The sequence below is a fragment of the Coregonus lavaretus genome (genome assembly GCF_964263955.1).
Source record: "Coregonus lavaretus genome assembly, chromosome: 24".
Taxonomy (NCBI): Eukaryota; Metazoa; Chordata; class Actinopteri; order Salmoniformes; family Salmonidae; genus Coregonus; species Coregonus lavaretus.
In genome coordinates this window covers 42,853,827-42,867,709 of record NC_140011.1, presented here as the reverse complement: position 1 = coordinate 42,867,709, position 13,883 = coordinate 42,853,827, and the positions used below count along the sequence as shown (strand labels likewise).

General features: G+C 41.1%; 1 protein-coding gene across 1 annotated transcript in view; it reads right to left on the bottom strand.

Annotated features, from left to right (window-relative positions):
* Positions 1 to 356: 356 nt before the first annotated feature.
* Positions 357 to 13,883, bottom strand: part of LOC311099890 (relaxin receptor 2-like) — a gene marked incomplete at its 5' end in the record, with an annotated part of 178,084 nt that continues 164,557 nt past the window's right edge. The window contains 3 exons of the mRNA XM_084140610.1: positions 357 to 676; positions 9,341 to 9,438; positions 10,669 to 10,800. Coding sequence (XP_083996736.1) covers positions 527 to 676; positions 9,341 to 9,438; positions 10,669 to 10,800 — 380 coding nt within the window. The 3' untranslated portion in view covers positions 357 to 526. The remainder of the gene's footprint in view (positions 677 to 9,340; positions 9,439 to 10,668; positions 10,801 to 13,883) is intronic.

The following is a 13,883-nucleotide window of genomic DNA, read 5'->3' as shown; positions in this document are numbered from 1 at the left end:
TACTGTACAGTGAAGAGCTTGGAGCTTTGAGCACAAATCAATATTGTCCCCAAAGAGCAATGAATTTGCAGCAGTAATAGTCTCAAACAGCCCTCTCCAGGGTCCTGGTCTTAATGGTATTAAATGAATGGTTCATTATGGAGTAGTACTCTAGCCCACTGGCTGGAGACGCAGGGAGGTGTCGAGAGAGGAGCAATAGATACTCTTACTCCCAGGGTAGAGGTGGAGAGGTGGATGGAGGTAAGCTATATCCTCTCCTTCTCTAGGTGGAGAGAGGCCTTCATATCTCAGTCAGGGGGATTCAGGGGGCGGTAAAATATATCCTCTCCTTCTCTAGGTGGAGAGATGCCTTCATATCTCAGTCAGTGGGATTCAGGGGGCGGTAAAATATATCCTCTCCTTCTCTAGGTGGAGAGATGCCTTCATATCTCAGTCAGTGGGATTCAGGGGGCGGTAAAATTAATACTGCCCTTCCTCTACTCCCCTCTCTCCCCCTTTCTACCCACAGTCAGGATCCTCTCCTCTCTCACCCATAGCGAGGGTCCATATCAGTAGGTAGACTGGGGGGTGATAGAATGTATTCCGTGAGGCCTCCATGTATAGTAGAGGAGGTCAGGCTCTTCCTGTTCTTCTTCATGGCCGACCTTCTCTGCCAGCGACACAGCAGTACCTCCACCTGTTATTGTTATACATATGACAGAAGAAATAAATACACATTTTAAATAAATCATTTCACACACATTCTCAGGTCGTTATTGTGTAAGAGAATGTGTTCTCAATGACTTACCTGGTTGCAGTTTTTCTGTGGTTAAACGTACTGTTGGAGACCATTATTCCCCGAGCACCTTGTTAATTAGCATGTCAGTAGTAATAATCATGTTATGGGTTAGGGCTGATAGATTGTAAATGACTGTTTTACAGTTTTTGACTGTTTTACAGTTGTATGAAAAAGTTTGGGCACCCCTCTGAGGCTGCATAATAATTGACTCTGTCGTCACAGAAAATGATCACAGTGGTATGCCATTCATTTTCTAATAAAAGCTGAGTACTGGGGTATTGTCCAGACAAAGATTTTTAGTGTAGCAATATTAAGTTGTATGAAATTAAATCAGATGTGAAAAATAGGCTATGCAAAAATTTGGGCACCCTTGTCATTCTGTTGATATGAATACCTGTAACTACTTAGCACTGATTAATTGGAACACACAATTGGTTTGGTGAGCTCATTAAGCCTTGAACTTCATAGACAAGTGCATCCAATCATGAGAAAAGGTATTTAAGGTGGCCAATTGCAAGTTATTGTTCTCTTTGACTCTCCTCTGAAGAGTGGCAACATGGGGGCCTCAAAACAACTCTCAAATGACCTGAAAACAAAGATTGTTCAACATTATGGTTTAGGGGAAGGCTACAAAAAGCTATCGCAGAGATGTAAGCTGTCAGTGTCCACCGTGAGGAACATAGTGAGGAAATGGAAGACCACAGGCACAGTTCTTGTTAAGGCCAGAAGTGGCAGGCCAAGTTAAATATCGGAGAGGCAAAAGCGAAGGATGGTGAGAACGGTCAAAAACAGCCCACAGACCACCTCCAAAGACCTACAACATAATCTTGCTGCAGATGGTGTCACTGTGCATCGTTCAACAATTCAGCGCACTTTGCACAAGGAGAAGCTGTACAGGAGAGTGATGCGGAAGAAGCCTTTTCTGCACACACACCACAAACAGAGTCGCTTGAGGTATGCAAACGCACATTTGGACAAGCCAGCTTCATTTTGGAATAAGGTGCTGTGGACTGATGAAACAAAGATTGAGTTATTTGGTCATAACAAGGGGCGTTATGCATGGCGGCAAAGGAACACAGCGTTCCAAGAAAAACACTTGCTACCCACAGTAAAATTTGGTGGGGGTTCCATCATGCTGTGGGGCTGTGTGGCCAGTGCCGGTACTGGGAATCTTGTTAAAGTTGAGGGTCGCATGGATTCCACTCAATATCAGCAGATTCTTGGGAATAATGTTGACGAATCAGTCACAAAGTTTAAGTTACGCCGGGGCTGGATATTTCAACAAGACAACGACCCAAAACACTGCTCAAAATCTACCCGGGCATTTATGCAGAGGAACAAGTACAATGTTCTGGAATGGCCATCCTAGTCCCCAGACCTGAATATCATTGAGAATCTGTGGGATGATTTGAAGCGTGCTGTCCATGCTCGGCAACCATCAAACCTAACTGAACTGGAGATGTTTTGTAAGGAGGAATGGTCCAAAATACCTTCATCCAGAATCCAGACACTCATTAGAGGCTATAGGAAGCGTCTAGAGGCTGTTATTTCAGCAAAAGGAGGCTCTACTAAATATTGATGTGATTTTTCTGTTGGGGTGCCCAAATGTATGCACCTGTCTAATTTCATTTTGATGCATATTGCACATTTTCTGTTAATCCAATAAACCTAATTTCACTACTGAAATATTACTGTGTCCATCACTTATTTGATAGATCAAAATGAAATTGCTGATCCAAAACACCCAATTATTTATAAATGGAAATCATGGAGATTGTCAGGGGTGCCCAAACTTTTTCATACGACTGTATATCTTTACTGTTTTATATAATGATATGCTCTTAGTATGAATAGATGGTTTTTATACATCCATAGAGATTGAAAGTAGTGTTAGGTTTAAGCTCTTTGTGTATGATAAAGTGCAATTATGTAGTGGACTGCAGTGGACTATAGGAATGTGTACTCCCCACAACTCAAGGCCTCTTCTGACTGATGAGAAGACCTGTGATATGCTCAGAGGAGCACAGATAAATACTGGATGATGGAAAAGTACTGAAACACATCTTTGTGGAAGGGAGGGGGTGAGAGCTAAGGGTATAAATGGACACTGCACTGTACTGAATGCATGTTCTCAGCTGAAGCATTCAGTCGGGTGTAATAAATCTAGTTTTAGCGTTTTTTGGTGTCCGCCTGGAGTTCGTAACAGAAATCTAGAACCTAACAGTACCTATGGCAAAACAAAAATGATCAAATGCTCAAATACATTTGCAGATTGCCTGATAATTGTCTTGTTTTGTACCTGGAGTTCGTATCTTAAGATTCACTTTTGCTCAACTTTAAATACAATTGTCATCAATTAATAAAAAAAATTCACTGTCAAATGTTTTGTTTACGGAATATCAAAACGTTGTTTTTAACAGAAGAGAAAAAGTTGCAATCGGTAAATACTACTGCACAAAACTGTAAATGGTTTCATCAGTAGTACACCAGATAGAATATAGGGACAGATCTAGGCAACGGGGACTGTCTAATTTCTATGATCCTTTACAACATCGGGGACATGCAGAGATGCAGAGAATGAAGTTGAGTTACTTCTAAAATACTTCTAAGACAAGTCATCATCTCCAACGTTGTGACCTTCCATAACAGAGCTTCGCTTTGATGGGGATTTCAAATCAAATCAAATCAAATGTTCATTGTCACATGCGCCAAATACAATAGGTGTAGTAGACCTTACAGTGAAATACTTTCATTTTTAGATAAAACTATACTAAATATATTCAAGTCACCAAATAGTTGATTAAAACACACTGTTTTGCAATGGTCTGTAGTAGCCTTAACATCACTCTCTGTGGTACCACCATGGTGTAGCCAGAGGACAGCTAGTTTCCGTCCTCTGGGTCCATTGACATTTCAATTTCAAAACCTAGGAGGCTCATGGTTCTCACCAGGGCATAAAATTAACTTTTTGGTCCACCAACCACTGTGGCAAGTAAATAAAAAAATCTACCAGCCAATCAGATTTTTTACCAGCCAAAATATTATTATTTGTATCTAAAATTACACCAACAACCAAGTAGACTAAAACAAAACAGAAACTGATGAGCATGCTCTGTAATGTTTCTAAAACAATACATGTACAGTGCCTTGCAAAAGTATTCATCCCCCTTCGCGCTTTTCCTATTTTGTTGCATTACAACCTGTAATTTAAAGGGATTTTTAATTGGATTTCATGTAATGGACATACACAAAATAGTCAAAATTGGTGAAGTGAAATGAAAAAGATGACTTGTTTCAAAAAATAAATAACGGAAAAGTGGTGCGTGCATATGTTTTCACCCCCTTTGCTATGAAGCCCCTAAATAAGATCTGGTGCAACCAATTACCTTCAGAAGTCACATAATTAGTTAAATAAAGTCCACCTGTGTGCAATCTAAGGGGGGGGGGGGGGGGGGGGGGGGGGTGAATAGTTATGCACGCTCAAATTTTCTGTTTTTTTTTGGTCTTATTTCTTGTTTGTTTCACAAGAAAAAATATTTTGTATCTTCAAAGTGGTAGGCATGTTGTGTAAATCAAATGATTCAAACCCCCCCAAAATTAATTTTAATTCCAGGTTGTAAGGCAACAAAATAGGAAAAATGCCAAGGGGGTTGAATACTTTCGCAAGCCACTGTATTACTAGTAAGAAGTAATCTGACCTGAGTCTTAACCAAAATATCACAAATTAAGGCCGGGAGGTTACCTTGGTAACGCGACTAGTCATGGTTCTACTGTGAGATTGAGTCTGACTAGTGGAAGCGTTGTCTTCTCTTCCCTAGCAGTTGAAACTCAAACATAGAGAAACAACTTAGCTTGTGAGCAAAACAATGTAAATAGCCAAGAAACACAAGGACAAAGTCTCACTTCAGTAGACTTTTGTTTCAAGTAAATTAGACCAACTTTTATGCCTGTGCGCAACGCTTCTAAAAATGAATCTTTCACTCAGTTCTTTATGTCCGCACAGCCCCCAGCCAGGCAGTGTTGCAGAAATACTTTGAAAACAGCTACTGCAGCATTTATTTTACTATAAATGTGATCATACTTGACTATTTTTTATTCACAAATGCTAGTGAAATACTTGCACTGTGGAGCCCTGACCACCCGCAAACGTAGCTGGTGAAATAGACATCTTACCTGCCAATGCCAAAATCTACCCGCATTTGGTAGGTGGCGGGTGCTAATTTTAGGCCCTGCTTCTCACCCCTTCCATTGACTTACACAGTAATTATGACACCTTCCGGAGGACATCCTCCAACCTATCAGAGCTCTTGCAGTATGAACTGACATGTTGTTCACCCAATCAAAGGATCAGAGAATGAATCTAGTACTGAAAGCATAAGCTACAGCTAGCTAGCACTGCAGTGCATAAAATGTGGTGAGTAGTTGACTCAAAGAGAGAGAAAGAAAATAGTTGAAGAGTTTTGAACAAATTCAGTTCTTACAAAATGAAGGAGAAGCGAGAGAGAGAGAGAGAGCTACAGTGAGGGAAAAAATGTATTTGATCCCCTGCTGATTTTGTACGTTTGCCCACTGACAAAGAAATGATCAGTCTATCATTTTAATGGTAGGTTTATTTGAACAGTGAGAGACAGAATAACAACAAAAAAATCCAGAAAAACGCATGTCAAAAATGTTATAAATTGATTTGCATTTTAATGAGGGAAATAAGTATTTGACCCCCTCTCAATCAGAAAGATTTCTGGCTCCCAGGTGTCTTTTATACAGGTAACGAGCTGAGATTAGGAGCACACTCTTAAAGGGAGTGCTCCTAATCTCAGTTTGTTACCTGTATAAAAGACACCTGTCCACAGAAGCAATCAATCAATCAGATTCCAAACTCTCCACCATGGCCAAGACCAAAGAGCTCTCCAAGGATGTCAGGGACAAGATTGTAGACCTACACAAGGCTGGAATGGGCTACAAGACCATCGCCAAGCAGCTTGGTGAGAAGGTGACAACAGTTGGTGTGATTATTCGCAAATGGAAGAAACACAAAATAACTGTCAATCTCCCTCGGCCTGGGGCTCCATGCAAGATCTCACCTCGTGGAGTTGCAATGATCATGAGAACGGTGAGGAATCAGCCCAGAACTACACGGGAGGATCTTGTCAATGATCTCAAGGCAGCTGGGACCATAGTCACCAAGAAAACAATTGGTAACACACTACGCCGTGAAGGACTGAAATCCTGCAGTGCCCGCAAGGTCCCCCTGCTTAAGAAAGCACATATACATGCCCGTCTGATGTTTACCAATGAACATCTGAATGATTCAGAGGAGAACTGGGTGAAAGTGTTGTGGTCAGATGAGACCAAAATGGAGCTCTTTGGCATCAACTCAACTCGCCATGTTTGGAGGAGGCAGAATGCTGCCTATGACCCCAAGAACACCATCCCCCTCCGTCAAATATGGAGGTGGAAACATTATGCTTTGGGGGTGTTTTTCTGCTAAGGGGACAGGACAACTTCCCTCAGCCAGGGCATTGAAAATGGGTCGTGGATGGGTATTCCAGCATGACAATGACCCAAAACACACGGCCAAAGGCAACAAAGGAGTGGCTCAAGAAGAAGCACATTAAGGTCCTGGAGTGGCCTAGCCAGTCTCCAGACCTTAATCCCATAGAAAATCTGTGGAGGGAGCTGAAGGTTCGAGTTGCCAAATGTCAGCCTCGAAACCTTAATGACTTGGAGAAGATCTGCAAAGAGGAGTGGGACAAAATCCCTCCTGAGATGTGTGCAAACCTGGTGGCCAACTACAAGAAACGTCTGACCTCTGCGATTGCTAACAAGGGTTTTTGCCACCAAGTACTAAGTCATGTTTTGCAGAGGGGTCAAATACTTATTTCCCTCATTAAAATGCAAATCCATTTATAACATTTTTGACATGCGTTTTTCTGGATTTTTTTGTTGTTATTCTGTCTCTCACTGTTCAAATAAACCTACCATTAAAATTATAGACTGATAATTTATTTGTCAGTGGGCAAATGTACAAAATCAGCAGGGGATCAAATACTTTTTTTCCCTCACTGTAGCTACATTTCCTTTTGTTTTATTTATTCACTTTTCATTTTCACTTACTTAGCTAGCGAATGCAGCTCGCTAGTTTAGCCTACTCAAACACCCAGCTCAAACAGACAGGGATGCTATATTAGCTAGCTGGCTTTGGCTATCCAACACTGGAAGTCTTCCAAGTCAAGGTAAGCTTTTGGTTTTATACATTTATTGCCACTGGTGCCTGCCGGTGTTACTGCTAAATTACTTGCTGTACACTGTCCTGCATGATTTTAGTGGGTTTCTAGTAGCTATGTTGACTATGACATTAGCTAATATGGTGACAACGATGTAGGCTGTGTGTAGCGGTTAGCGGTTATGATATGAAGGTTTGGCTTGGAAAGGTTTTTTCGCCTGGTCACAGACAGCTTTTGTGTTGTGCACTGAAGTCCACAAGCGAAGGGAAAAGGTGAGAGGAGGAGAGCACATCTATGCGAGAAGGAATTCTACAACGAGCAAAGGGATCATGCTGTTTGTATGTGGCTGCTATGAAAGTGAGCTGTGTTTGCGGATGATCAGCGGTGTATTCATTCCAGCGATTCTGTTGAAAAACGTTTCTTAAACGGAACGAAACAGGGATAAACATACCTGCATTTTTTCCAATAGAAACTCTCGTTTGCAAGTGTTAGAATAATGATTACACCCTAGAACAGCTAGATGCAGGCAAGAGTGTGCAAGGCGGTATTAAATGTCACGGTCTCTCACCTTGATTACTAAATTTTTTCTCTCGACCTAAGCACCTACTTTGTAGATTTTCATTCGTAGGTTGTAGCAACCTCATAGCGGGTTTACTAACGCGTTAGTTGTAGTAGCTATGTTGACTATGACGTGACAACGATGTAGGCTGTGTGTAGCGGTAAGCAGTCATGATATGAAGGTTTGGCTGGGAAAGGTTTTTCGCCTGGTTACAGACAGCTGATATGCTGTGCACTGAAGTCCACAAGTGCAGGGAAAAGGGAGAAGGAATTAAATATACAATGAGCAACGTGATCATGCTGTTTTTATATGGCTGCTACGAAAGTGGACTGTGTTTGCTTGTGATTCATTCCGCCGATTCTGTTGAAGAATGTTTCTTACCTAAAGAAAATTGAACGAAATGGGGATAAACATACCTGAATTTGTCCAATAAAACTCTCATTTGCAACTGTTGGACTAATGATTACACCCTAGATCAGCTAGATGCAGGCAAGAGTGTGCGAAGCGGTATTGCATCTGTTACTGTCTGTCACTTTGATTACTCAAAATTCTCTCGACCTGTGCACCTACGTAAACTTTCATTCATAGGCTAGGTTGTAGCAACCTCATGATGGGTACAGGGAACATTTGAGTATCATGTAGTAGCCTAAATCTATCGATGTTACATTGAGCTGGGTGAATGGAATATGAATCACAGTCTGTAATAGAAATAAGGCCCATAAAAAATAAAATTACAAAATATCGTCCTCCCTCATCTAAGAGAATGCCAAGAGTGTGCAAAGCTGTCATCAAGGCAAAGGGTGGCTACTTTGAAGAATCTCAAATATAAAATATATTTTGATTTGTTTAACACTTTTTTGGTTACTACATGATTCCATATGTGTTATTTCATAGTTCTGATGTCTTCACTATTATTCTACAATGTAGAAAATAGTAAAAATAAAGAAAACCCCTGGAGGTGTGTCCAAACCTTTGACTGGTACTGTATATATATATTTATATTTATATTATGGGTCCCTTGTAGCTCAGTTGGTAGAGCATGGCGCTTGCAACGCCAGGGTTGTGGGTTCGTTTTCCCACGGGGGGCCAGTATGAAAAACGTACGCACTCACTAACTGTAAGTCGCTCTGGATACGAGCGTCTGCTAAAAATGACTAAAATGTAAATATTTACCAGTGGTGGCAGGTAAACTGAAAGAAAAACTAGAGACTACATCCCAAATGGCACCCTATTCCCTACATAGTGCACTACTTTGGTAGGCTTGAATAACATTAAGAAGCCGCCTGACGTTGTTACGTGACTTACGACCCTTAATGAAGCCAGTTTGGTCCCCTTTCACACATAGTGGCAATGAGTCCTCTAGTCGTGTGGCTCGGATTTTAGAAAGCAATTTTCCATCCACATTCAGAAGGAAGGGACAAGAATCTGGGCATTTTCCCTTTTTGAGAATAAGTGATATGTTGGCTTCCCTCAGCGTTTTGAGGGAGGCGGTCATTTTGAAAATGAGTGGTTAAACATATCAAGCGATGGCTCAAGGATCAGAGACTCCTTATAGAACTCATTACAAAACCCGTCCGCTCCTGGGGCCCTACCATTGTATAGATTCTTTCATTGCAAAACATGATCTCTTCCTTGGTAATAGGGGCATTAAGGAGATTCTCTGTTCTTCTGGAATAGTCGGGAGCTCAATCTTAGAAAATAAGTCTATATGACCAAAGCCCTGATCAAAAGTAGTGCACTATACAGGAAATAGGGTGCCATTTGGGATGCATCCACTACCTGTTCTCTGAAGAAGCTGGTAGTTAGGGTGTAGAGGATAGGGTTCAGGGCGCTGTTGATGGGTAATATAAAGATCACCACCCAGGATGAGATGGTACCTGGAGGGAGGGAGAGAGAGGGAGTTAGAGGTGTGTGCATGTGGGGTGTGTGTGTGTGTGTGTGTGTCCTTGTGCATTACCTGCAGTGTTGGGGAGTAGTGAACTACATGTAGTGTAATTTAACTGCGTTTTGCGTTAGCTTGGTGGTAGTTGAACTAAGTTCAAATCTAGGTAGTGTTTTCAGTAGTTAATTACTTTTTTTGCCATGTAGCGGTTTAGCTAACTACTGGAACTACACACTGCTTTTTTCTCAAAAACAAAAGGAAATATGGGTGAAGTAGACAATAACTTCCTTTCTTTTTCAGCACCAGACCTGCCTGATTCTCACTTGAAACATCGTTTTTTGTGTTCAATTCCTACAGTCCATCTGTGACGCTGGTGCGTTTTTTTGGACTTCAAACCCCTTTTAAAACAGACTTCTGGGTTGGTACCATTGGATTCGTATATTTCTTCTGCATCCATTGATACCAACCATTAGTCTGTATGAGTAGCAGGTGTTTGTGAGACAAGGGGCCTGGGGGGGCGGTTCCTCTCAGAAACACGCCACACAACAGCTACAAACTATTATGACCCATCTATGACACTCACACGCCACACAACAGTAGTTAGAAGGTAAGGAGTTATTCTACATAGAAGATCATAGGAAATTCCAGGACATACTATATCATTTATACTTATTAATAAACTCACATATTTGCCGTCACAAACTCCAACCTCCAACCTCATTGACTAGTTGGATATTCATTTCCCACTGAGCAAACCATTTCTGTACTTACAGCGTTCTTTAAATACATTTTTGATCAGGTTTTGCTTGGCGGACATTATTTTTTTTTATTGACATTGGTCAATAAAGCTCATGAATGCAACTGATTATTTTGTGTTCTACTTGTAGCCCTGGTTGTCCTGAAAATAAAATTGTAATAACGCTGTGAGGCAGATTTTTGCTGGGGTCCTCAGGCCTGATGTTATTAAGCTAAATTACACATTTTAATAACATATGACCCCAATGTGATCTGTTGTTGCAATTCATAGTCAATGACATTTCAGATTTGCATATGATCATCTTTCACTAATTCGTTTGGATGTAAGTGAACTACTTTTTCAAAGGAACTTTAGTTAAGTAAACTATATTTTTCATAGGGGTAGCTTTAGTGTAGCTTAACTTCTGTGTAAACTAATTGATAGCTTGGTAAATTATATTTTCAGAGTAGCTTCCCCAACAACGATTACCTGGTATCTCGACCTGCAGCAGGGACAGTATTTTGACCAGGAAGATGGGGATCCAGCAGAGGGCGTCAGAGAAGACGATGAAGAAGAACCTGTTAGCTACAGCCACGTCTCGGTGTAGCCTGCTCCTCAAGTCTGTAACAGAACAGCCTGTTAGCTACAGTCAGGTCTGTAAAGCTTCAACTGCAAATAATATTCAAGTATTCACACCCCTTGACTATACAGGGCCTTCAGAAAGTATTCACAGCCCTGTGCCTTCAGAAAGTGTTCACACCCCTTGACTATACAGGGCCTTCAGAAAGTGTTCACACCCCGTGAACCTATTCCACATTTTGTTGTGTTACAGCTTGAATTTAAAATAGATTAAATTGAGATTTTGTGTCTCTGGTCTACAAACAATACATTTTAGTCATTTAGCAGACACTCTTATCCAGAGCGACTTACAGTTAGTGAGTGCATATATTTTTTTAATATATTTTTTTCATACTGGTCGCTCGTGGGAATCGAACCCACAACCCTGGCGTTGCAAGCGCCATGCTCTACCAACTGAGCTACACAAGACTACATAATACCCCATAATGTCAAAGTGGAATTATGTTTTAGAAATGTTTACAATTTCAATAAGTATTCAACCCCTTTGCTATGGCAAGCCTAAATAAGTTCAGGAGTACAAATGTGTTTAACAAGTCTCATAATAAGTTGCATGGACTCACTCTGTGCGCAATAATAGTGTTTAACATGATTTTTGAATTACTTGACCAGCGAATTTCAAACACATATTTAACCACAAAAGCAGACATTTATTTCCCTTTTAAGCATGGGGAAGTTTTTAATTACACTTTGGAAGGTGTATCAATACACCCAGTCACTACAAAGATACAGCCGTCCTTCTTTATTCAGTTGCCAGAGAGGAAGGAAACCGCTAAGGGATTTTATCATGTGTCACGACTTCCGCCGAGGCTGCCTCCCCTCCTTGTTCGGGCAGGTTTCGGCGTTCGGCGTCACCGGCTTACTAGCTACTGCCGATCCATTTATCATCACTCCATTTGTCTTGTCTTCAATCACACACACCTGGTCCTTATTCCCTCATTAGTCATTGTATAAGTGTTCCCTTTGCTTCCTTGTCTGTGTGGGTGATTGTTATTTGTGGAGGTTAGTGAAGCTCGGTGGAGCTCGTGTACTTTGTTTCAACGGGAGATTTCCCGTGTGCCTTGTATTTTCCAGTGCGCCTGTTTTGTGCCCTGGAGTGTGTTTACGCATTTCTGCGTAAAACTGTGTTTTTTTGCGGATTAAAGCCTGTGTTTCTGTGATTTACCCTCCTGCGCCTGACTCCTTCCACACCAACCCATCACATCATGAGGCCAATGGTGACTTTAAATCAGTTACAGAGTTGAATGGCTGTGATAGGAGAAAACTGAGGATGGATCAACAACATTGTAGTTACTCCACAAATCTAACCTACAGTGGCTTGTGAAAGTATTCACCCCCCTTGGCATTTTTCCTATTTTGTTGCCTTACAACCAGGAATTAAAATGGATTTTTGGGGGGTTTGAATCATTTGATTTACACAACATGCCTATCACTTTGAAGATGCTAAATATTTTTTATTGTGAAACAAACAAGAAATAAGACAAAAAAACAAAACTTGAGCGTGCATAACTATTCACCCCCCCAAAGTCAATACTTTGTAGAGCCATCTTTTGCCGCAATTACAGCTGCAAGTCTCTTGGGGTATATCTCTATAAGCTTGGCACATCTAGCCACTGGGATTTTTGCCCATTCTTCAAGACAAAACTGCTCCAGCTCCTTCAAATTGGATGGGTTCCGCTGGTGAACAGCAATCTTTAAGTCATACCACAGATTCTCAATTGGATTGAGGTCTGGGCTTTGACTAGGCCATTCCAAGACATTTAAATGTTTCCCCTTAAACCACTCAAGTGTTGCTTTAGCAGTATGGTTAGGGTCATTGTCCTGTTGGAAGTTGTATTTAGCGCCATCCATCATTCCTTCAATTCTGACCAGTTTCCCAGTCCCTGCCGATGAAAAACTTCCCCACAGCATGATGCTGCCACCACCATGCTTTACTGTGGGGATGGTGTTCTCAGGGTGATAAGAGGTGTTGGGTTTGCGCCAGACATAGCGTTTTCCTTGATGGCCAAAAAGCTACATTTTAGTCTCATCTGACCAGAGTACCTTCTTCCATATGTTTGGGGAGTCTCCCACATGGCTTTTGGCGAACACCAAACGTGTTTGCTTATTTTTTTATTGAAGCAATGGCTTTTTTCTGTCTACTCTTCCGTAAAGCCCAGCTCTGTGGAGTGTACGGCTTAAAGTAGTCCTATGGACAGAAACTCCAATCTCCGCTGTGGAGCTTTGCAGTTCCTTCAGGGTTATCTTTGGTCTCTTTGTTGCCTCTCTGATTAATGCCCTCCTTGCCTGGTCCGTGAGTTTTGGTGTGCGGCCCTCTCTTGGCAGGTTTGTTGTGGTGCCATATTCTTTCAATTTTTTAATAATGGATTTAATGGTGCTCCGTGGGATGTTCAAAGTTTCTGATATTTTTTTTTATAACCCAAGCCTGATCTGTACTTCTCCACAACTTTGTCCCTGACCTGTTTGGAGAGCTCCTTGGTCTTCATGGTGCCCCTTGCTTAGTGGTTTTACAGACTGGGGCCTTTCAGAACAGGTGTATATATACTGAGATCATGTGACAGATCATGTGACACTTAGATTGCACACAGGTGGACTTTATTTAACTAATTATGTGACTTCTGAAGGTAATTGGTTGCACCAGATCTTATTTAGGGGCTTCATAGCAAAGGGGGTGAAAACATATGCATGCACCACTTTTCCATTATTTATTTTTTTTAGAATTATTTGAAACAAGTTATTTTTTAAATTTCACTTCACCAATTTGGACTATTTTGTGTATGTCCATTACATGAAATCCAAATAAAAATCCCTTTAAAATTACAGGTTGTAATGCAACAAAATAGGAGAAATGCCAAGGGGGATGAATACTTTTGCAAGGCACTGTAAAGGACAGAATGCAAAGAAGGAAGCTTTTACATAATTCCAAAACGTGCATCATGTTTGTAGTAAGGCACAAAAGTAAAACTGCAACAAAAGAAATGAACTTTATGTCCAGAATACAAAGCTTGTTTGGGGCAAATCCAACACAACACATCACTAAGTACCACTCTTCATACAGTATTTTCAAG